The 25735-nt window shown below is 37.3% G+C and overlaps 1 protein-coding gene across 5 annotated transcripts in view; it reads left to right on the forward strand.

Annotated features, from left to right (window-relative positions):
* Nucleotides 1–25735, forward strand: part of USP9X (ubiquitin specific peptidase 9 X-linked) — a 257781-nt gene that overhangs the window by 88161 nt on the left and 143885 nt on the right. For all 5 annotated transcript variants that reach the window (XM_036744544.1, XM_036744547.1, XM_036744546.1 and 2 more), the window contains exons 3-5: nt 11993–12138; nt 14055–14134; nt 19527–19639. In XM_036744544.1, coding sequence (XP_036600439.1) covers nt 11993–12138; nt 14055–14134; nt 19527–19639 — 339 coding nt within the window. The remainder of the gene's footprint in view (nt 1–11992; nt 12139–14054; nt 14135–19526; nt 19640–25735) is intronic.

Raw genomic sequence — 25735 nt, forward strand, 5'->3', positions numbered from 1 at the left:
TGTTAGTTTCATGTGCAACCACATAGTTCTCTTCAGATAAATCCCATTTTCCTTATTTGGATTGTTTCTCATTGTCCCTTTTACTTTGGAATTGTAAAGTAGAATGGTTCTTTCTCACCAGAATTCCCATCATTTCCACCCCAAAAGTCAGTTTCTCTTTGTTGGTATTTACCTTTTCTTGGTTACCATACCTTTTGAAAGACAAAATGATCACTAAAGAAAATCAAGAAATTATTGGCTAATTTGCTTTTGCCAGAAATAGAGCTCTAGCAGATGTCTGGGTGATTGAAGTCCCATATCACTTCTTAGTCGTGCCTCTGTTCGTAAGTTCCCCAAATTCTTAATTATGTCATGGCTGTGTGTGTGTGTGTGTGTGTGTGTGTGTGTGTGTGTGTGTGTGTGTGATATATACATTTTACTGTGTAGTATACTCAAGTGACAAAAGCATTCCTATTTGTCCTTCCTTTGACCTTCATCCAAATACCGTTATTCTACTGTTATTACACTCTTTGTGTTCCCTGAATTTTTTCATTAATAATATATGTTGGTACCCTATCTCTACCCTTTTTTACTTACCCTATTTCTTTTGACTGAGTTTTATTCACCCAGGGCCCAGGTCCAGTCAAGGCTTTCAGCTCACCAAGTCTCAATGATAACCTATAAATTTAAATTATTTGCCTTCTTGCACTAGAACTTTTAGTTCCTCCTGCTGGTTGCCCAAAATCTTGACAATTGGATATAAATCCTTAAGTCTATGAGTTTTACTCCTGGCTTCCTTCTTAGATTTTGTCTCCTATGGATTTGTGGGTATTCTAACTGCAATTCGTTTTCCTTTATGGCTAATCTCTGTAGTAGTGCATCTTAATTTATAATCCATGAACTTGTACTTTTTTAAATATTTTGATAGCTATTTCAATATAATTGGTTTCCTTTGTAATTCTACGTATTTTATTTCATGTATTTAAAAGCCTTTTGAGAAAGTAAATAAGACTGACCAAGTTGTAGACGGTGTTCATAATAGAAAAAAAATTAAGAACCAGTGTCTATCTTGGGGAATGTACAGAGACATCTTTCTCCCTTTCCTATCCTTTCAAATTTAAAACCCTTTTGATTAGATTTGCAAGACTACTTGGCAAATGTGTCCTTTTTTGTAGCTCAGTCATTTTATTCATATGTCTGACTCTTCATGACCTCATTTGGGGTTTTCTTGGCAAAGATACTGGAGTGGTTTACCATTTTCTTCTCCCAGCTCATCTTGCAGATGAGGAAACAGGGTTAAATGACTTGCCCAGGGCAACATAGCTAAGTAAGGATCTGAGGCTGGATTTTAACTTAGATCTTCTGAACTCCAGACCCTGTACTCTATCCACTATACTACCTGGCTTCCTTCTCAAAAAATGTATTCTTTTCAGCCTTTTTTATATATACTACATCTCTGGCTCTGAATGTCATTCCCATAATGTAAACTGTGATCCAGGGATCCAAATCTCGTTCTCAGACCATGCTGCTAGGTGAATGTTTCCCATCTACATCCCTTGCTTTCTGTAACCAAAAGTTAGTAAAACAGACCAGTGCCCATATTGTCTTAAGTTTCTTCCCCAAGAAGAATCTAATCGTTGATGATTTTTCGATCCCTTCTGAAACTGTCATTTGTGTCCACATCAATCTCCAGATGTGGGTAGTTATCACTCATTTTGACAACTCTTAGGAAGTTAGTTCTTAGAGATGTAGCCTCAGTACTACAATATGGAAAAAATTGCCAACTATGTTACTACTCTTTTCTTCTTATGCCCCTTACGTGGTGAACTGCCACTTAGATTCTGTGTCATTCTTGATAGTACAACCAACTTTTTCCTCCTCAGCATCTAGCTTTCTCTTCTTTAGAAGACTCTCAAAAGTATTCTTTTGAGTTCTAATTTTGCCTGTTCCTTCCTTTCCCATTCTGTAGAAAACTTCTATTCTCTATCATTCTAACAAATACCAAGTTCCTCTATATCCTCCACCTCAGAACTCCTCTTCTCTCCCCCTCACCCCAGTCTTGTTTCTGTTTCTTTAAGGAACTCTTTATGTTCCCTAAACTAACAACCTGTAGTCAGTCATTCTTCTAGTCTTTGCACTTTCTTTAGAAGGCAAATTGGCTTATACTTGGAGCTCAGATAACGGTCTGAACTGGGGAAGAAATACAAATGCTATACCTTCAATTCAGTCAGGTAGCTGTGCATTTTCCTCTACTATTCACAATGGTTAAGTTTTTCAGCCCTTTATCTGGAAACTACCTGGAAGATGTTTACATCTCAACCCTCAGTATCCAGTTAAAAGTTTTCATATCTAATTGCTAATTGTTAAAAATCTTATTAACAAAAAACTTGCCCCACCCACCTATCTATGTTGTCAGTTTACTTAGATCTCTCATTTTCTCTTCTCTTCTAATTTGCCTAAGCTTGCCTTGTCTTGCCTTCTTCTAGAGTGTGCCCTCATCCTTTATCTTCCTCATCCTTTTTATTCTTATTATGTATTTTCCTTAATTGTTCTTGTTCTTTTTCTCCTGTAAATCAGAATTAGAATCTAAAGCAACATCCAGGCCAAGAGATTGTTTTCTTTTAGGTTTTCTTTCTTTCTCTTTCCCACATTTAACTCTGATCTAGGATACTTCACCTTCCTGTCACATACGGGATTTCCTTCTTATTTGGGCAAGTCCTTTTTTTCTTCTACTGATCATTTCCCCACAACCTTCTTCCTAACATGTTCCGTGTTCTCAATTTATCTCAGGTACCTGTAATTTTCAAAGCCAAATTAATTTTAAATCACAAAGTGTTTACTATTGCCGTGTAACAATGGTATCAAACTCAAATAGAGATAGGGGCCTCTAAACTGTAGGTAAGGATCCCCGCAGCTTCATGTTTGACTTAGAAAACCACATATTAACATTATCTACATCACTTATGTTTTTATTTTGTTAAATATTTATTTCCTAGTTACACTTTAACTGGGAAATAGACATACATACATTTACATATACACACACACATAATGCAGTCTTCAGCTTACAAATAAAATGTGTCCCAAAAATCTTTTTGTGAGTCAGTTGTTTGGAACTTGCAGTCTGTTTTCTGATAGAAATTATAGTAGTTTCTAGGTTACTAAATTAGTCTACAAAATTCTGTTTGATCTATAATATTGTTAAAATACCATACACTGGCAGTACTAAAGGGAAAACAGCACCTCCAAATTAAAGTGGGAAAAAAAAAACTGAACTAGAACTTTTCATTGATATTTCCTGCTGTGGTTATTGGATAAGCATGTTCAATCAAAAGTGAATGAGGAAGTACATGAAAATTTTGGGGGTGATTTTCAGTGTGATTCCTGCATAATTTCAAGTGTGATGGTCATTATTTGTTTGTCTTGTCTAATTTTGCTACAGAATTGGAGCTTTGATTTTTTTGGTTTTTTGATACAGATGTATCACTATAGTCTTAGGTCTATAAGCTATGATTAAAAATTTGTTGTAATGGTGGAGGATTATAATTGAATTATGGGAAGATGGAAGTATATATTAGAGTTGTATAATTTAATTAGATTTGAAAAATAAGTGAAAAAGAAAGAGAATATTTGTGAATATATAAAAGAGCAACTGAACTGTTCATTTAACTGAATTGTGGTAAGGAAAGATGAAAAAAGGTGGGACCAGAACTTGTGCCCAGAGAAATAAAAGAATCGAAGAAAAAATTTTTCAGGTAGTTCTTAACATTTTTCTCTAGGGGTGTCCCTGTTGGTGAAGAATACCTTGGTTTTCTCACTTGCCACTCATGCAGTGGTACATCAAAATGAGCTATTAATATTTATGGGAAATATTTCAGTTCATAGCTAGGGGAAGGCAAGATAAAGGAGAAGGGAGTAAGTTCTAGCTGTTAATCGATGAAATAGCAGTAGGGTCTTATTTTAATACTTCAGATCTGTGATTTCATCTGTGTGGGTAATCATTCCAAGAATAGAGATTCCCTCTTTCATTGATGCAGTTTGCCATGTAAGTATGTCCTCCCATTTAGGGGAGATTTCTTCCTTAAAATTCTACACAGGCATCTTTCCTTCAGTTCCCATGGCATTATGAGGATACTGGTGGAACGTATCAACTGGCCGCTTGTCGATTTTTTGCCTTAAGTCTCTAAAATAATGACGATGACTGTAACGTTTATATAGTGCTTATTATGTGCAAGTAACTGTGCTAAGCCCTTTAAAATGTTCTCATTTGATCCTCGCAGCAACCCTGGGTAATAGCTACTATTAATATGATTATTATTATTATTATTATTGTCATCCCCATTTTACAGATAAGGAAACTGAGGCAAACGAGTTAAGTGATTTACTCAGGGACAGGTATCTGCTCCCTAGCACTTAGTGCCTGGCACATAGAGGAGCTTAATAAATGTTTGTTAACTATAAAAAATGTGGCGAAAGTAGAAACAAGACTTGACAGTAGATTGGATATATGGGATAAGTTTAAGTGGAGGATGACATCTAGATTATTACTTGGGAGGTAATAATAAGTAATAAGAAAGAGTAATAATAGTAATAAGAAATTATTATTTCTCAATAGTAATAAGAAAAATGAGAGGGAAAGTTTGGAGAGGAAAGATAAATGAGTTCTGTTTGGGACATAATTGAGTATGAGATGCCTATGGGATATGCAGTTTGAAGTGTCCAAAAGGCAGTTGGTGCAGCAAGACTGGAGCTCAGATGAGAGGTTAGGAAGGGGCATATTATTCTGGGAATTATTTACATGGAGAAGATAATTGAACCCATGGGGAGCTGATGACATCATTAAGCATGATAATATAGAGGGAGAAGCGGGCCGGGATTAAACCGTGGAGGATCCTGAGGGTTATTTGGTATAACTGGGATGATGCAGCAAAAGTGACTGAGAAAGAGTAGTCACAGAGGTCGGAGGAGAACCAGGAGAGCTTTTAACAATGACACAAAAACCCAAAGAGGAGAGACTATCTAGGAGGACCGTGATCAACAGTGTAAAGGCTAAGGATAGCTCAAGAAAGATGGGGATTAAGAAAAGGCCATTAGGTTAGTTAATAAAGAGATTATTGATGATTTTGGAGGTAGCATCTTCAGTTGAATGGTGAGGTTGAAAGCCAGAAGGAAAAGGGCTGAGTCCAGCGAGAGGAGAAGAAATGGACATAGCCATTGTAGATGGCTTTCTTAATGAGGACCGTTTTTTTAAGGGCATGGAGAGGGACATCATGCACATGTTTTTTGGCAGCAGGGAAATATCCAGGGATTGAAGTCTGCAAAAGACTGCAGGAATGAATGGCATCAAGGAGTTAGTTGAAGGGTTTTCCTTGGAAAGGTCTGCGTCTTCACATGAGACCAGGATGAAAGAGCAAATCATGGGGGAAGAAAATAGCAATAATGGTAACTAGTATTTCATATTGCATTTTAAGATTTTCAAATCACTCATGTTATCCTTGGGAGAGAGGCGCTTTTATCCCCATTTTTCAGAGGAGGAAACTGAGAAAAACAGGTTAAGTGACTTGCCCAGGCTGGATTTGGCTCTAATCCTCCTGACTCCAGGTCCAACACTTTTAGAAGATGGAGAATGCCCTCCAGGAGATTTGGTCAGTGCCCTCAGTTTTTTCACTGAGGAACTTGAGGAAGTCTGCAGCTTAGGAGGGTTTGGGGTAGAAGTATTGTGAGGGAGGAGAGAAACTGGAAGGTTTGGAACAGTCACTGGTGAGTGGGTTGTTGTTGTTAAGTTGTTTCAATTGTGTCTGACTCTCTGTGATGCCATTGACGTTTTCTTGGCAAAGATGCCAGATTGGTTTGCCATTTCCTTCTCCAGCTCATTTTACAGGTTAGGAACTGAGGCAAGGAGAGCAAGCTAGGTGACTTGTCCAAAATCACATAGCTAATGTCTAAGGCTGGATTTGAACTCAGGAAGAAGAATTCCTGACTTCAGGCCAGCATTCTATCCCCTATGCCACCTAGCTGCCCCAGGATAGTTAATTAGGGAGACGTAAAAGGATTATTTTGCTGAAGTGAGGGCCCATATTAAATTATATAGCATGGATTTTTAGTGGACTCAATCAGTGTAGTTTTGTGTTTTTTGTTTTTTTTTCTGTGCAGTTCCATTCAGTACCCCATGAATTCAAGCAAAGACAGAGGGTGATGACAATGATCCTAACTTGGAGTTTGGCAAGGTTTGATGAGCAGTAGGCCAAGAAGGCAACGGACTCAAGAGTATAGGAAAATGAATAGTTTTTTTCTCTGATTCTTTCTCTGTCTTGATGGAATAGCTGACTGATACACTTTTGCTCAAATTAACTATAGGTAGGAATTTCAGACTCTTAAATTGGAGCAACATAATGAAAGTATTATCCTAAGAAAATTAAGTAGTGTGCACTAGTAACATTTAACTCTCCTGTTGAATACCTTAGCAAGAAAAGTAGTATGGCCAATTAGGCTTGTTATCATTGCATCCAAAATAAATGTGCCTACAAATTATATTTCATCAATCCATATTCCACTTTTTTTGTTATTTTTTGCATTACTCATTATGAAACTGTACATTTTGGCTATGTTTTTGAAAAGGCTGTCTTTAACAGAAAGTATTCAAGTGGGAGAAAATGTTTAAACAAAATCTTCTGACAACATTTTTATTGTATCATAATGTGTACTACATAGAATTTTAAAATAGATCACAAAATTCCTTCACTAATAGAATTCTGATCCTGTGCTTATTGTGACATGGAAGTGCCCATGACTTCCTTGAATGCTATGAATAAATGAAAGAAAATACATTTAATAACAAGCAAGACAGTCACCACCCCTAGGAGCATGCATTCTACTTTTTTAAAATTTAGAACTTAAATACCAAAACAAAGAACATTTCTCTACATACAGTAAAACACAGAACATTCTCAATGAAACCATCTGTTTCTTTTTCATTAGTTTTTTGGGGGACATATTATACAGATTAAGTTTCATCATTTCCCCACTTGTACTTTCTACTGAAGCACAGTATTAGGCCCTCCAAATTTGTTTTGGTTTTCATGTCATTGGGCTTTACTTATTGGGCTAACTCCATTTGGTTGTCTGCTCATCCAGTTGTTATGTCGTAATATGAGCACATTTCCTTTTGGCACTTCCAACTGTCAGTTACACAAAAGAAAAATTATTATTTCTAAATTCATATTATGGAAAAGAGGTTAAAAGTCTTGATCAGATTGAGAGTTGGTGGGTAAAAGGTTATTCTATATTTTATAGAAAAGTTTGTGCTAAAGATCATCTTTGGACATTTATTTTGTATTAAATTCCATACTTAACATTTTGTTCTCTTGGGCCCTGCTGTAAGTGAAGTGAACCTCATTTGTAGCTCCATCTCAAATTACTTTTAAAAGTTTTATTTTTAAATTTTTTGGTGTGTGTATATGTGTATATATACATACATATACTACACACACACATATCTACATTATGTAATTTCCAATATGCACCTATTCATGCCTCCCCATCCTTTAATATAAAGAAGAAAATAGCAGAGCAGTTCAGCGAAACCTGCACATCACTGAAGTCTGACAATAGATTGGTTGTCTCACACCCACAGTACATTGTCATATTTCTTCTTTGGGGCAAAGTTTGTAATTATTACTACATAATTAGTTTTGATTTGGAGGGGAGGTGCATTTTCACAACATCATTGCTTTCCCTGTAGAAGGGATCTCAGAGTCTATTGTTGCTCTTCTTTACACTTACGTTTTTGTAGTCATTGTGTTTATTGTTTTCCTGGTTTTTCTTGCTTCACTTTGCATCAGTTCCCAAAATTGAATTGCTGCTTTTCTGTCTTCTTCATAGTTAAGATGTATTTAGAACTCAGGAAGATTCAAATGTATGATTGTACTACATTTGTTTAGCCAATCATCAATGAATGTGCATCTACTTAGTGTGTTTCTAAATCTTTTCCTGGTACAAAAATGCTGCTCTATACATACATACATACATACATACATACATACATACATACATACATACATATATATATATAAAAATTTGGTGTGTATGATTCCTTTCTAGTTTTATCTTTGATGTCTTTGGTTTATATGGCCAGCAGTGGGAACTCTAAAAGGATATGGAAATTTTAGTATTACCTGTCTGTCTGTCTGTCTGTCCGTCTATCAGTCAACTATACTTATAGTAGTACTTTTTTGTATAGAAGAATTGGAAACTAATGAGTACCCATCAATTGGGGAGTGGCTGGGTAAATTATAGTATATGAATATAACCTAATATAATGAATGCTCTGTAAAAAATGATGCAAGGGATGGTTTTAGAGCAACCTGGAAAGACTTGTATGAATTGAACTAGAGCGAAATGAGCAGAGCCAGAAGAACAATTTATTCAATATTAATATTGTAATAAAAACAACTTTGACTTAAGAACTTTGATCAGTGATCAACAAACAACCTCAAATCCATGTAACCAATAACAAACTCTGCTTCCCACTCCTAACCAAGAAATGAGACATACTTTTTTGGACTTGGCCATTGTGAGAATGTATCTCATTTTACTTGGCTTATTTGTTACTGGGATTTTTTTTTCTGATTTGGAGAGTGAGAAGAGAAAATGGACGAGGGATAGGTCTTTTACGCCTTCCTCTCCCAAAGATAAAAGAACAAAAGGAAGGCTAGAAGGAATTGCAGATAGCAGGACTGTTTTCAAAATTATATGTTGAATTTTATACTTTAAAAAGTCTGTATAATATAGATTGGTACTTTCACATAGCAAACTTTCCTAAAGGTATGGAAATGCTTTTTTGGGGGTATTTTAAGTTCAGGATAAAAAAATTAAAATTTGTTTTAAAAAATTTATAGTACACTTGGTACAATTTTCTGTTTTCCTCTTGGCTTTCCTAAGCAAGAAGTGAATAGGACATGGGGGTAGGACTAAGTTTTGGCAAGGGATTGATCATGCAATAGGACAAAAGGTTGAGGCATTCAGAGGGATTCAGGACTTTATAACTGTTCACATCTTTTGATTATTTATCAATGAGTAATATCTTTTTGTTAATTCTCTTTGGATATTGATTATCAGACCCATAGCAAAGCTATTTGATGTAAAGATGTACCTGATTTATTTTCTTCTAATTTTTTTATGTGACCTTTACTGTTCAGTTTGCATATCCATTTTGAGCTCATTATGATTCATAGTGTTGAGATATGTGATACAGTAGAAAGCCACGTTGGTTTTGGAGGTAGAAAACCTGGTGTCAAATCCTCTGTCCACCATTTGCTAGCTGTGTGGCATTCATCATCTCCCTGGCCTGCAGTTTCTTTGATGTTAAAAAATGTGGAAATTGCAGTAGACAACTTCATTGCACTCTTTCAGCTTGAAGTCCATGCACTTTCAATCTTGGTTTAATGTTGATTTAAACCTAATTTGTCAAGCAAATTTTGGGGGATGGTAGGCAAGGAGGAGTAAATCATTCAAACCTGTCATCTGTATGGGAAACTCCTGGTATAGAAACTCCATCCATTAGTTGCCTGAGCTAATTGAGATATTAAGTGACTTGGCCATGATTACACAGTTAGCATTTGTCAGAGGCAGGACATGAAATTTCTGACTCTAGGGCCAGCCATCTAGATAGATCTTCCTAGCATCTCTGAGGATCAGCTATTTTCCTTTAAGGGCTGTGACTTGAAGGCCAAGAAACCAGGAGGTTACAATGAGTAGGAAGTGCATTCCATGCATCAGGGACAGCCATTGAAAATGCTCAGGGGAGGGCAGTGTCATTGGATTGAAGTGTACCAGTGGGGGTGTTCAAGTATAAGAAGACTGAATAGGTGAGGGGAAGGGGGTAGGTAATGAAAGGCTTTGACTGTCAGGATTTTTATTTGATCATTATCTTGGAGGTGATAGTGAGCTACTGGAGTTTATTGGGGGAGCAGTGTGGGGTGGATGGGAGGGGAAGGGATGTAATATGATCAGATGGGTGCTTTAGGAAAATCACTTAGATGGTTGAGTGGAGGAGAGACTGGAATAGAGACAGACTTGTGTCTGGTCCACCAGCTAATAGGATTTTGAAATAGTCTAGGTGTTAGGATAGGAGGTCCTATATCAGGATGCTGGCAGCATCAGAGGAAAGAAGAGGACGTATTCAAGAGATATTACACAGTTATAATCGACAGACCTTGGCAACAGATTGGATATGGGTGAGGGTGGGGAGTCGGGGTGAGAGATAGTTAGCAGTCAAAGGTGACACCTAGATTATTGTGAGCCTGGGGAACTGGGAGGATGGTGGTGCCCTCAACAATACTGAGGAAGGGAAGATGGGTAGGAGGGCAAAGATAATGAATACAGTCTGGGACATGGTTGAGTTTAAGATGGCTACTGAGCATCCAGATGAAATGTCTAATATTCAGTTAGATGTGGGTCTGCAGATTAGATCTGGGTAAACTTGAGAATAATCAGCATAGAGATGATGATGATATTGCACTTTATACTAGGCATTTTGCTAAATATTGGGAATACAAATACAGAAAATGGAGGTGTTCTTCCTAAAGAATTAGTGTACTAATTTTGGGACATAAAGTATCTAGAAGGGTTCAGAACTAGAGGTTGGATAGAAAGGCCCAGTAGTCCTAAAGGGATAGTGCGCAAGACAAATGTCAAAGCCTAGGAGTATCAGAAAGAGGGCAGGAGGTTGGGAAGTAGTTCTGGAAGGGATAATGTCAAAGTATGTGGTACAGTCTCCATCTTACTGGAAGAATTGTAGTTGGCAATTCCTTTCTCATTCAAATGAAGTGAGCAGTAATAATAGCCTGGTAGGAAGAATATTGCCTTGGAAGGGGCTACCACCATTGGGGAGACAGGAATCAGCTTGAGAGAGTAGATGCCCTGCAGGGGCAGGATGGATTAGGGGGTTGCCCGGGGTGGGGTGTGACAGGCAAGAATGTATATCCACCCGGGAGCAGAAAGGGGAAGGGAGGGAAAGCCTCCCTGAAGCTCCTGCTAGGCTCTCCAGTGAAGTTTGGATCTAGTCGAAGGGCTGCACTTGAGGACCTTGAGGGCCACATGCGGCCTCGTGGCCGAAGGTTCCCCACCCCTGGCTTAGACTCTCTTAGTGAAAGTCAGACATGTGTCTGTCCCTCTGGAGATAGGGGTATCTGCTTGTCAGTTAACTGTAATACTAGCCTGTGCTTGTTCCCTCTTCTCTTCCAGCTCCCGAGTAGATCAAGTGAAGGCACAGATCCCTTGTTCATACAGATGTTACAGTGGGATAGATACTTTGGTTTTTTAACATCTTTGATTGGTTTGATTTTTTTTTTCCTGTTGGAATATATGACTCCTACCACCCCCAAGCAGTTCTAGTGTACCAGGACTCTCTCTATATGGTAGATTTCCTTAAAAGTAGAAGCACGGTGTGTCACAAAGATAGTTAAATGTCTGGACTCAGGTTTTCCTGAGTTTAGATCTTCTACTGTGCCACCTGGCTGCTTCTACTAGGTTATTTCCTTTCTTGGAATCCTTTTAGTTATAATTGAGTGACAACTCAATTTGACAATTAACAAAACATTTCAGGTTTTTTCCCCCTTTTTATTATTAGGTTAAATGATTTTTATGTCATTCGTTAAATTGTGGATACTTAATAGATTTGAAAATTTAGAATTGAGAACTTTAAATTGCAGAAAATGCAATTACACTCTTAATTATACTAGACATCTGATTTATTTTTCACATAAAATGTGTACTCGGTGTATAATAATCTAGTATAATTAATCTATATGGAAACCAATATCATATTGGTATTATAGTAGCTAATTTGTGATATGTGCATTAATATACATGTATATTATAATAGTATAGCACAAGATGATAAGTTAAAAGGAATTCATAAACTTTGCAATTTCATATGGTTTCTTACTGGATGTTCTCTGTTTATGGTCTATAAACTAAATCCCATTTTTTTTTTTTTTCATTTTAAATTAAGACTTCATCGCCTGATTCTTCTAATGAGAACTCCCCAGCAACACCCCCTGATGAACAGGGTCAAGGTGATGCCCCACCCCAGCTTGAAGATGAGGAACCTGCATTTCCCCATACTGACCTGGCAAAGTTGGATGACATGATCAACAGGTTAGTTTTTATTTTTACCTACATAAAGAATTTTGAAGATTGGCATTGTTTTATACTATCATTTGGCATTTAAGCTTGAGCCAGAGCTAATAGCTCTTGCTTCCAGTGGTTAATGGAAAAATATAGTGACACTGTGACTTGTTCTTCAGTATAGAAAAATCAAATGAGATGGCAGTGAATATTACCCCTAAATCTTCCCTTATTCTCAGTAGTTTTATCTATCTACCTCTCCCCCCCTTCTATATATACACATACATACTAGTTAAAAAGAACGTGGGAGAAAGTAATCAGAAGAAATAGAGAATCGTGTTTTGCTCTAGTTATGATTCTGCAAGAACTCTTTCCACTATTGTTTCTTCTGTCTCCCTCCTCTACGTATTTGTCAATTTGGTCATTGCTTACCTTGTACTAATATATGTGAGTTTTTAATGTAATCATCTGGACATTTTGTTTGTTTGGTTTTTGTTTCTTGAAGAAAGAATGGGAGAAAACCTTTGCATATGAATGAATGTTGCCCTTGCTATGGAACCAAAGTTCAAGGCCTACTACTTAAAAGCCTCTTTGTTCAATGGAGGTCTCTTGGCATTTTTGTTCCACTTGGCATGATACATGAGATTGTCTGGCTTGCTTGAAAGTTTGGGCCTAAATATTGTACTTGTCTAAAGCCAAATTTGAGCGATCCACAGAGTGGATCCAGTTATTCTAGTGTGGTCCAATATGAATCTCTTAGTCTTAATTTCTATTCTTATGGGCTGGTCTAGATCCCTCAGCCTTCCTAGGAGCATTTAGCAAAGTATGCTCATCTGGCGCTTGTTAATCTCAACATACAATCTCTTCTTTTTTAGGAACCACTGTCCTTCCGCACCTGGTACATCCTGCTAAGCCCCAAGCCTCCTCTTTATTTATAGCACCTCTTTTGCGTGTGTCTTACTCCACCTTGTTCTTCCTTCATTTAGCCATTAAATAGTTACTTTGGAGAAATAGCATTGAGGTCAAGGTGTTTTTAGGGGAGGGGAGGAGCAAAACAGTAATAAAGCAGATGAAAGAAGAAATAGTCTAAAAGATGTTAGTGATCTATGACTAATCGTGTGCTTTGGCACATTTATTTGATTTTGAGCCTCCCAAAAACCTTGAGGTGTAGAGTAGATATTATTCACTTTTACAGCTGGAGAAACTGAGCCCAGAGTGGTTATTTGAATTACTTCAAGGCTACCAAGTGGCAGATTTGTGACACCAAGTCCATTTCTCCCTGATTTGAAATGTAATAATCTTTCCACTGTATCCCATATTGTCTGTCTGGGATGGGGCACGCAGGTGCTCAGGCTGTGTGACTCTTTGGAATATGGTAGATGCCACCTGGGTCATGTCCTCTAAATTACTAGTTAGGTAGTACCTTTAGAAATACGAATGCCACCTTTGAGTGGCAGGGCTGATGATTTGCCTTCCTGAGAAGCAGGTGGTGCCTACTGAATATTAACAGAGGAGTCTATAATCGAATGCAGCTCAGTATTTATACATTACTTCTACTTCTGGTAATGATGTTTCTAACAAATCTATCTTTTTCAGTAGTAGGAATATTACATCTGAATGTATAAAAGTTCTCTTTGTATTTTGTAGCAGAAAGTCATTATTTAACTGATATTTTATGATTACAAAGCCATTGGAATGTCATGTTAAGCTTGTTAAAGCAGAATTTAATATTCTTTTCCTCTGTCATCAGTGTATTTTTGCTCTATCGCCTAAAGAACTAGGTGACCACAGTAGGTTTTCCTGGCCCCCACGCCGTGTGATTTAATGGACTACTAAATTTTTGAGTTCCATTCTCAATATATGACAATGAGAATGCTGTAATTGGTCAGTTCTTTATGGGCCCTTTTTACTACTAACCAATGAAAAACTTTTATTGTAACCCTTAGGCCCCGATGGGTGGTTCCAGTTTTACCAAAAGGGGAATTAGAAGTTCTTTTAGAAGCTGCTATTGATCTTAGTAAAAAAGGTGAGTTATCAATATTATCAGTACTTAGTAAAATGTGTACCACTAAAATGTCTTGTCACCTTGAAGACGTTGATTTATGTATGTATATATTTTATAATGCTTTTCCTGAATGGAATTTGAAGCTGTGCCTTCTTAAAATCCTAAGTAATAAGGTAACTAGCAGCTATCTTAAAAATCAGGAGCACCGAGCTTGTGTGTTTTTCATTTTATTCTTGGTAAGACCTCAGACCTAATTTTCTCCTCTTTTCCCCTTCCCCAAATTAATTTACACTATCTCTGTAGTATAATTGTTTACTGTGCTAATCTGGAAATTTTTCATACAGAGGAGAAAATGGTTTAGAATTTTATTACGACTACCAAAAATACTAGTAAATCAAATGAGTTTACCTTTTCATCCTTCTTCCTTAATCATTATCTGAGTTAATGTCATTCATGAGATAATATAATATGAAAATTATCATGGTTTCATTGATACAGATGGTTAATTTATTTGCATATATACACTCATCCCCTTTTCTTGGTTTTGGTTCATGTTATACTACTGCAAAAACTTGGTAATTAAAGTTACCAAGTAATTAATTAGGTAATTAATAGGATCTGGGAGAGAGGAGAGGCCCTTCATAAAATAAAGGAAGCAGATCCAGAAAGCAATATTGCCTATTTTTTTTTGTCTTTTATTAGACAGGTCAACTTAGTAACTCTTAAGCTTACTACATAGGATTCAATTTGAGGTAGAATTGGAATTTCTACATTGAAAAATACTATTTTATATATTTTAAGAGAATTATACTAAAAGAATAGATATTAGCAGTGTTTCGTATGCATAGAATTAAGTGTACACAAATAGTATGTCCAAATACAAGGTTGAGTAGGTGGCCTCATTGTTTTTTCATCTTTTGGCTTCTGGTTTATTTGAGGGTGTTGTTCTTTGGAGAGTTATACTGAACTCTCTATTGCCATTTTTAAGAACTAGAAAAACGTGAAGCAACTAAACAAAAACAGAAGAGCAGAGAAATCAGTATAGAAGTATAGCCAAACATAAGTGTCATTTTGTTTACAGTTTTACTGGATTTTAATAGCATGTAAAATGTTTAGTTCAAAATTACCTATATGTATATGATTTAAATGAAAATATCGATATGAAACTGCTTTCCTTAGGTCATTTCTACTGGAACAAGTTGTCAAAGTGACTGCTACTGATCTAAAAACTGGTTATAGTATTAGAATCCATGTGCCTTAGTGAATAGAGCCTTAAAACCTGGGTTGAGTCCTGCCTCTGACTCATTCTGGTTGTGTGACCCTAGAAAAGTTGTTTAACTCTCAGTGTCCTGAGACTATTATACCCTCTAGGACGATAAATTGTCGAGAAGATGCTAGTTTGCATTGATGGAGAGGGTATACCAATACCAATGAAATTATAGGTATAATCCAAAGAAAATCATTACTATAAAACTTGGTTTATTCTGTCAAGCAATCTCCAACTTAGCATAGGGTTGTGTTCATTTGTAATTTTCTCTAATACTTCATGATGTGAATAATGAATAAATGAAATTTTGGTAATGCTCTAACAGCCTAAACGCCATCTATTTTACTATAGGAAATGTGCATGGTATTAAGGCTCTTATATCAGTCCCAAAATTCCATTCAAACCATTTCACACCTGGAAATATTGTGTAGTGTATATAGCAGTAGATAAATTATCAGTTTAATTTATTTCTTTTGCAAAATATATTTCTTCATCCCTCACCTGTACTGTAGTGGGATCCAGAAACTCAACTTTCCCATCCATTGTAGCAGTAGTAGATGTTCTTGGGCCTAAGCTGGTTGTGGTAATGATGATTCTGACTTGAGATGCTTGCTGAAGGAGGAATGGAGGAGACCTCCTTCTTCAGAGTTCATGGGAGTTTAGGCTGTTTGTCTAAGCAAACTCTTGTAGCTATTTCAGTTTTCTGCAGTCTCCCTAATCATTGCTCCTTATGTATACAGACTATCTTGGCTTCTGTCATTGTATTTGTCCCAGTGTCTGAAACGTAGTAGGTCTTTAATAAATGCTTGTTGAATAAATGAAGAACATTAAGTTTTCCAGCTGCCCTAAGGATACGCCCACTTGTACCCCTTTCTATGAGTTATGCATGTAAAGAGCCCTTTTCTTGGGGTCAGAGGAGCCACTTCATCTCCTATTGGCCCTTGATGATCACTAACTGTGTGACCTCAGGCAAGTCACTGAGCCTGCTCAGGCTCCTCTTCTATAAAATGAGCCTCTAAAATCCCTGCAGCAACTGTATCCATCAGTTGCTTTTGACCAGGCTTACTGTAAAAATTAGATACAAAAACTTATTTAGGGTTGCCTAAAGGTTTTCTCCTTTACCTTGCCCTTTTTCCTTTTACTTCTTTCAACTGTTAGTAAATAAAGGGAAAATACCAAATTTCCCAAAGGGAAGATAATCACATATAGGAAATAGATACTAAAGTATAGGTCTTTTCTTAAAATATTTTTTAATTTTTTTTTAATAGCATGTATATTTTAGAAGAAAGTCACGCTTTACTTGTCCTGGATAGGAAGCTGTGTTTTGGGATATGAGGCTCTGGGTTCAAGTTCAGAAAGAGGCTAGGAGAAATGAAACTAGCATGGAGGTTGGGGGTGCTCCTGTTGGGAAGCAGTGAGGAATAGAAAAACTGTTTTTCTCATCACAACTTGTCCTGCCACAGCCAATCCACCATAACACATAACACACATGATCTTTGGCTGACCTGGGGCTGCAGTTTGACTGATGGCAAGTTCTAGATACTACCTGAAGTCAGCAGGAGGAAAGACGACAAAATCCAAAATGGAGGGAAAACAGCGTTGTTCATACATCAACCATTGGCCATTTATCTGTCTGTCTGTCTGTCTGTCTATTTTTAAGCTTTATTTATTTTTTTAGTTTACAGCATCCAGTTCCACAAGCTTTTAAATTCCAAATTTTCTACCTCTCACTCCCTTCCCCCTTTAGAAATACACTTGACAATGAAATTCAGGTATCAAGGGCAACTTATTATCGTTGAGGAATCCAAAGGAATTGGTAAACGTTCCTGGTCAGGAGCGGACTCTGCCCTTCTTTAGGAAGAAAGAGTGGGGAATACAGGAGTGAGACCAACTTTATTCTGTTAGACTGATGAAGATTGATGCACCATCAGCTCAGTACCTCCCTTCAGAGAACAGATTGGTCCTCTCCATTCTGGGTTACAATCTTCCCTGCTCATCCCCTACATGTCACTCCCACATGCAACTTCTTTGGTATCTTCCCCCCCCCCCCCCCCCCCCAACATACATCCCATGTTCAAAAATGGCGGAAGACTCTTCCCTGTGTGTGTGTAAGGTAATATTCAATTAGCCAATTAAGCATGCATTTGACTCAGTTTTCTCTTCAACCCTGACCATTATCTGGCCTGTTTAGATCGATTTTCCTAACATCTATTCTCATTGGCTGGCTCCATTTACCTTAGTTAATTTTATTCCCTTCTTTGTTCAAGCTGACGTTTCATTAATTATTCTGTGGAACTTAATTAACTCTTCTCTGGAAACCTAACTTTTACTAATCTCTCACATCTCCTCCTCAAGATGGCATACTGATATAGGCTCTACATATACATTCACATTAAACATATTTTCACATTAGTCATGTTGAAGAGAATTATAACCAATGGAATGAATTACAAGAAAGAAGAAACAAAACAGAAAAGAGAAAGAGCAGATAGTATGCTTCGATCTGCATCCAGACTCCATAATTGTATCTCTGGATGTGGAAAGCATTTTCCATCATGAGTCTTTTGGAGTTTTCTTACAATCTTGCATTGCTGAGAAGAGCCAAGTCTTTCAAAGTCAGTCATTGCACAATGTGGCTGTCACTGTGTACAGTGTTCTCCTGGTTCTGCTCCCCTCTCTCAGCATCAGTTCATGTAAGTCTTTCCAGGTTTTTCTGAACTCTGTCTGCTCAACATTTCTTATACCACAATAGTATTCCATTACATTTATATACCACAGCTTGTTCAGTCATTTCCCAATTGATGGACATCCCCTCAATTTCCAATTCTTTGCCACCACAGAAAGAGGTGCTGTAAACATTTTTGTACATGTTCATTCTTATCCCATTTGTATGATCTCTCTGGGATACAGCCCTAGAAGTGGTATTGCAGGCTCAAAGGGTATGCACATTTTTATAGCCTTTTGGGCATAGTTTCAAATTGCTCTCCATAGAGTTGGATTAGTTCACAACTCTACCAGCAATGCATTAGTGTTCCAATTTTCCCACATCTTCTCCAGCATTTATCATTTTCCTGTTTTGTCGTGTTAGCTAATCTGACAGGTATGATGTGATACCTGAGAGTTGTTTTGATTTGCATTTCTCTAATTAATAGTGATTTAGAACATTTTTTCATATGACTATAGATATCTTTAATATCTTCCTCTGAAAACTGATTGTTCATTTCCTTTGACCATTTATCAGTTGGGGAATGACTTAATTTTAGAAATGAGACCTCTGTCAGAGACACTGGTTGTAAAAATTCTTTCCCAGTTTTCTGCTTCCCTCCTAATCTTGGTTGCATTGTTTGTACAAAAACCTTTCAGTTTAATGTGATCAAAATTATCCATTTTGCATTTCATAATATGTTCTATCTTTTGTTTGGTCATAAGTTCTTCCGTTCTCCATAAATCCAGCAGGTAAACTATTCCTTGCTCTCCCAGTTTGCTTGTAGTATCAGCATTTATATCTAAATTGTGTAACCATTTGGACTTTATTTTGGTATATGCTATAAGATACTGGTCTATGCCCAGTTTCTGCCATATTATTTTCCAGGTTTCCCAGCAGTTTTTGTCAGATAGTGAGTTCTTTTCTCAGAAGCTGGAGTCTTTGGGCTTATCAAACAGTATATTACTATAGTTATTGACTACTGTGTCTTGTGTACCTAACCTGTTCCACTGATCCACCACTCTTGTTTCTTAGCCAGTACCAAGTAGTTTTGATGATCGCTGCTTTATAATACAATTTAAGATCTGGTATGGCAAGGCCACCTTCTCTAGCATTTCTTTCTTTGTTATTTATGAATGGAGACTTATGGGTATGAACTTATTTTAAACATCTATTGAAGGTATAGTGGTTATATCAAGCTAAATTTTGATCTTTCCACACTGTAGGAAACACCAATCATTTTGCTTTTTAACTTTAATGTTTGGAGAAGATTTGGTAATGTAGTGGGTTTCTTTTTTTTTTTTTAATTCATTGAACTATTGATTTATTAACTACTTGTTTTATTAACCACCTGAATAGTTATAGTTCAGGTCAGTGATAAGCATGGGAGGTGCTATTATTATGTAAACAAAACTTTATTTCTATTCTTATTTCTCATATAGGTCTTGATGTTAAAAGTGAAGCATGTCAACGTTTTTTCCGAGATGGGCTAACAATATCTTTCACTAAAATACTTACGGATGAGGCAGTGAGCGGCTGGAAGTTTGAAATTCATGTGAGTTTTGCATTTAATCTGTGAAAACCATATGAAATCATGGCAATCATCTTTGTGTATAATTTTGAGAAAATTTGCAGAATTAACAAAGTATGAAGATCTGGCATTGAGATGTTGTCCCTCAGCTTTGATCTCCCTTATCTCTTCACCTAGCATTCTATTTCTCCTAATCTTTCACGCTGAGGGCAGAGCCCTCTCAAATTTCTCTATTCTAGCCTCCCAGAACAGATAAGGAAATCACCCACTTGATTTGCCTTCTACTTCTCAATCCTCTTATTGACTTAGAGACTTTTTCATACCTCTTCCTCTCACTTAAAACCTTCAGCTATATCTCTCTCCTCCACACTAATGGCACATGTTTTAGCTTCCTTTTTTTTTACACTGAGAAAATTGAAGTCATCAAAACCCAGAAATTGCCTTCCCTTCCCTGTTAAAATTCTTAAAATTTTACAGCATCATCACCCCCAGAAAAGCGAATCTTCTTAACCTTCTGTCCCAGAGAAAGAGGTATTCTACTCCTTCATCCTAAGCTCTCCCTCCTTTTCTAGGGCCCTTCTCATTTCTTACCTCCCATGCTCTTTAAATCTCTCCATTTGCATTGGCTGCTTTTGTTTCCTGTAAATAGGTAATCCTAAAAAAAGGACTTCCCTTACTCTCTTCTTTGTGTAGAAAAGTTGTCTAGTTAGCTTTCTTGTTTTTCCTTTTTCTATTTCTTCCATAGCTCCTTTGTCCTCAACATTTTTTTAAATTTTAGTGCCAATGAAACTACTTCCTCAAAGGTCAGTGGTGATCTCCTAATCACTGAATCGTCTCTTTGACCTCTCTGCAACCATTTAATGTTGTTAACCATCCTTCCTTGTGGTTATTCTTTTCTCCTTTAGCTTCAGGGATACCATACCTCTGTCAAATCACTGGCTTTGCTGGCTTTTTTTTTTTTTCTGGACTCTTAAAGATGGTTCAGCATTATTTTCTTTTTATGTCTTGTCCATTGGCAGTATCCCTCACTTACACAGCTTCATTTTTCACTTCTCCACAGATAGGTCCATATTCTCTATTTCTAGCCTAATCTCTTTGCCATTGCCTAGACACCCATCTCTAATGAGACCATCTCCATAGTCATGGCCTACTACTGATATCTTAAATTAAACATGTCCTACCTGAATTTGTTATCTTTGCCCGAAAAACAGGTGTGAATGTGGGTTGCATCTTTTGGGCTAATTTACAGTATGATAGGTATTTGCGGGGCAAAGGGACAGGGAGGAATCAGGTTCCTTGGAAGGATGGGGGTGGGAGGCTGATTATTTCTAACTTTATATATAGAGGCAGCGTGACTAGAGGATTGGCCTTGGAATAAGAAGACCTGGCTTCATATCCCTCCTCCGACACTCATATATCTGTCATCCTGAGTAAACCATTCAGGTTTTCTGTGCCTCAAGTAACTCCTTATCTATTAAATTCATAGGTAATAGAATTACTTACTTAGAGTCCTCAATTTACAAATGGAGGAACTGTGGCCTAGAGAGGGTGATTTGACCCCAAGGTCATGTTGGTGGCCCCGATTCGATCCAGAACCAGGATATTTAAACCTGGGGTGTTTGAATCCAAACCCAGTGCTGGGACTCCTGTAGGATGTTACTTTCTCTGAGGCAGCTGGTGATGGAGTAGATAGATCTGTGGGCCTAAAGTCAGAAAGACCTGAATTCAAACCTGGCCTCAGACTCTTACTAGCTCTGTGACCCTGGGTAAGTCACTTAACTTTTTTGTGCCTCAGTTTCTTCAGTTGTCAAATGGGGATAGTAATTGCACCTCCCTCCCAGAGTTGTTGTAAGGATGAAATGAGAATATAATTGTAAAGCACTTAACACAGTGGCTGATACATAGTAAAGATTTCCCCTTCCCTTTCCCCTTCTCCTCCTCATCCTATGATCTCTTAGTGATTGCATCGGGATTACAGGCTATCATGGTGGAATGATCGTACTGATGAAATCACAAATCCTTCCTATATTGGCACGTAGGGTGGTGGAAGAGATAGAGTAGCCAGACTTGGAGTCAGAAATATCTCAATTCAAATTCTCCCTCACACGTGCAAGTTGTGCGAATTTGGGCAAGTCATTTAACCTCTCTAAGACTCAATTTCCTCATTTGTAAAGTAGAATAATAATACCTCAGAGAGTTATTATGAAGGTCAAATTTGAATATGTCTAAAGAACCTTCGGGTCCTGTTGTTTATTGATATTTATTGTTTAGCTGTTGTTTATTGATAAAATTTTAAATGTCCTTCCTTGATGACTTAAAGCACTATATAATTGTTAGATATTTGTGTGGTATATAATAACATTTAAACTAAGATTCTGCCCCTCCTTCTTCTTAGAAAAGTAAAGAGTGACTCTCCCTTTTAGAAATTTTGCTGTTAGTTTTTAATTTTCTGTTACCGATCATATCCAATCAATTATTAGTCCTGTTAATTCATTTCCCACTATGTCGCCTTTTTTTTTAAATCTTGTCCTACTGTTACCACCCCTAATACAGGCTTATTTTCTGCTTGGGCTTTGTTGACTTATTGCTGGGTCTTTTTACCTCTTCTTTCAAGTTTGCTTTTGTTTTACTCCTAAAATATACTTTCTTTGGATCTGTATAGGTGCAATGAGAAATCTTTAATGGATCCATACTGTTGACTAAGTAAAGATCAGACTTCTCTGACAAGCACTCAGTTGTCTCTATACTGTATAACCATGCTATATCTAGACTTATTCCATATTTCTCATAATGCTCCCAAAATGAATGAAGAAGCTCTAGCATATATTCTGAAGTTTACAATGACCAGGTCAGATTTATTTATTCATTTCTTTACTCATTCATTCATTCATGCGGGCTTTTGCAAAGAAATAGCTGCTTCAGAAGTACAAAGCATATATACAAACAACTTAGCCCAATTACTATAGGCAAGCAGTGTAGGTCAGTATGAAAGTCTCTACTAGACCATAGCAATATAGTAATTACAAATTTTCTCACATTAAATTTACTATCAGTACTTATAAAATTTAGTAAATCATTATATACATACATAATCCAATAATAAAAAAAGTATCATAGAATCAACAAATGAAATTTACAGAATTACACCTATAGAGTTAGCTTATGAGAGAACATTCATTGGGGGGGAAAAGGACTAAACATTTCCTGCCTAAAAATTTTGTTTTTGCTCTATTTCTCTAGAATCTAATATTTTGGGGCTATCTAAAATAAATATTGAGCAGAGAATCTCTAGGGCTGTACAAAAAAACAAAGGATGCGTTTTTATCCCAGATAAGGTCCCACAGTTAAAACTAGTCACCTTGGCGCTATGGCCTGAAGGCCAAGTATGTTACATTTCATCCCTCCTCTAGGGTTCTCTGGTACCCTCAAGGGGATTGAGAGATGTCTGGGCTCTCTGCAAATGTCTGCAACCCCCCACTGATTGTGTTTCCTTAAGTATAGAAGGGATTGCCCTATACCCCAGCTCCATTCAAACACTGATAGATTCACTTTGACAAAGAAATATTTACTTCCAAAGTATAAGACAAATATATAAATGGCTTAATTTGGTTCTTTGCTGTAGAGCACAGTCTCAGTTCCAAATCCCAAGCTCTCCCTGAGTCTTCAGTCCCAGGCATCTAACCATTTTGGGGCTTCCCTAGCAGGCTAACTGGTTACAACATCCTACCTGGTATCCTGGCTCTAATTTTACCATGTCTTTAATTCATCCCATGGGTTGGCCCACCTGGTAACGGGACATGGTAGGGATCAAAAGGAAGTCAAGTGTTTCCATGTAAGGCCATCTGAACATTCTCTAAATGCACCATTATATACTTTGTCCTGTTTTAGAATTGGAGTCTACAGCATGGGCACATTTTTGTGTTGTTGTAAACACAATCCTTCTTGTTCCAAATTCAGTAGAGTTCTTTTGTTCTTTCTGGATAGGAATAATTTCCATTCACTTGCTACCCTAGTTTCATACAGTCAGGTCCCAAAACAGCCAGTGCTGTATGATCATATATACATTCTCACATGTAACAAAGAAAACCATCTTCAAATACAAAGTGTTGCAGAGTCACAGAACAAAGAACATTTCAGTTTGTCAAAATATTTCTGTTTGCCTAGCCTTACAGGGCCTTTTTCAACTTAGAAGCAAAAAAGCAAAAACAGGTTAAGAAAACTAACTTCCATCTCACAGGGTAACCTAGTCCATACTGAGTTTTCCAAATGACTTGGAGCTCTCCCCATAGGAATTTGGAACCTGGAGTTTACTCAGGTTGAGTTTTCTCAGATGAGAAAATTGTCCTGGCTGGAAATGCTTCCTTGATTTCGTGACTGCATGAGGCCTTTCAACTGGCATCTGGACAAAAATGTCCCTTTCTACACAGGGCACATGAAAGTTCTTTAGGGGATCACTCTGTACCATAGACAGTTTCCCCATAGAGATCTAGGCAAATTCCTCTGCATCATTATTTGAAAGAGTACCCCAGTTCCCAATGCACCAGAGCCCATCCCACCCCAACAGCAACACCCGCACCCCTCCCCTCCATGTACCTATCCTTCCAGAGTAAACCAAATGGAATTAGAAACTCAACCACCAGGACAAGAATACAAGTAGGCTCAATTAAAGAAGTAGAAAAGATTCGCAGCTATTTGAGGATTTTAAATACAGGCAATTGAGCCTAAGAATTTGTAGGACATTTTGCTTTCACAGAAGGCAAGCAAGTCTAGGTTGGTCTAAATGCTGAAGAACATAGGAGCATTTCTATTAGACAGTGGCAATTTACGAGTTCCAGATTTATCACATTAAACTTAATGTCAGTATTTGTATAGAGGACTCAGTAATACAAAATCCAGTAAAACAAAAAGTATCAGTACTTAAATAGTCGACAATAAACAAATGAAAACTTCATAGAATTTTCTCTTAAGTGTAGGGGAAGGGCTCCCCTAGATCCCAAACCCGTTTAACCACTGATGGATTAGCTTTAACAAAGAAATATTTACTCTGAGGTATGGAACTAATATATACATACAGCTTAGCTCAGTTCTTATAGAACACAGTCCCAGTTCCAAGTCCAAAACCTGCCTAAGGCTTGTCCCAGGCACCCTGGCTGCTCAGAATTTCTCTACCAGGCTGGATGACTGCAATATTCCACCTGGAATCCTGGCTCTAAGATCACCATAGCTTCAACTCCCATGTCCAGTGAAGCTCACCTCTAGCACCTGACACTAAAGACAAAGAGCAGAGCAAGGCAAAACACCCCCAGTTGCTAAATACCATAAGGAGACATGTTAATTTCATGACATCTTGCTGTGGCTGAACTTTGATCTTCACTTCTGCCCATGACAAGAAAGAGGACCAGGTTGGATTTGCCATGAATTTAGTGATGGATCAACATTGGCCTCGAGGCCACAAGTGGCCTTCTAGGTTCTTGGGTGCAGCCTTTTGACTGAGTCTAAGTTTTACATACCAAATCCGTTTATTAAGGGGATTTGTTCTGTGACATCTGGATTCAGTCAAAGGGCTGCACTTGAGGACATGGAGGGCCATATGTGGCCTCAAGGCTGCAGGCTTCCCACCCCTGGACTATAGTAATAACAGAATAACAACAAAATCACATTTTTTATCAGTAAATGCAGAAAAAAGCCTTTGATAAAGTACAGAATTCATTTTTGTTAAAGGCATAGCAAGTAAAGCTTTCATTATTTTGATAAATATTATCTACCCAAAAATGAGTCAGTCTTATTTTTAATGGAGAAAAACTTACTGCAGCTATTATTATTTATAGTCCTAGAAATGAAAACCATAACATGACAGATATAACATTGAAAGGTGAAACTATCGCTAAAGAGGTGATGACCTTTTTTGCATTTGCACCAAAAATTTATTGAAACAGCATCTAATTCAGAATGATGCCACATGCAAACAGTAAATCAGTTTGCTAACTCCAAGGCCTCAAAACAGCCCAGAAAGAATTTGCTGTTTTATTAAATTTATTAGGGAAATAAAGTAATCTAAAGGGGGGAAGGAGACTTTAGATCTCACTGCATTTCTGTTAAACTCAGATGGATTGAAGATCT

Source organism: Trichosurus vulpecula, chromosome 2, assembly GCF_011100635.1.
Source record: "Trichosurus vulpecula isolate mTriVul1 chromosome 2, mTriVul1.pri, whole genome shotgun sequence".
In the NCBI taxonomy this organism is placed as follows: Eukaryota; Metazoa; Chordata; class Mammalia; order Diprotodontia; family Phalangeridae; genus Trichosurus; species Trichosurus vulpecula.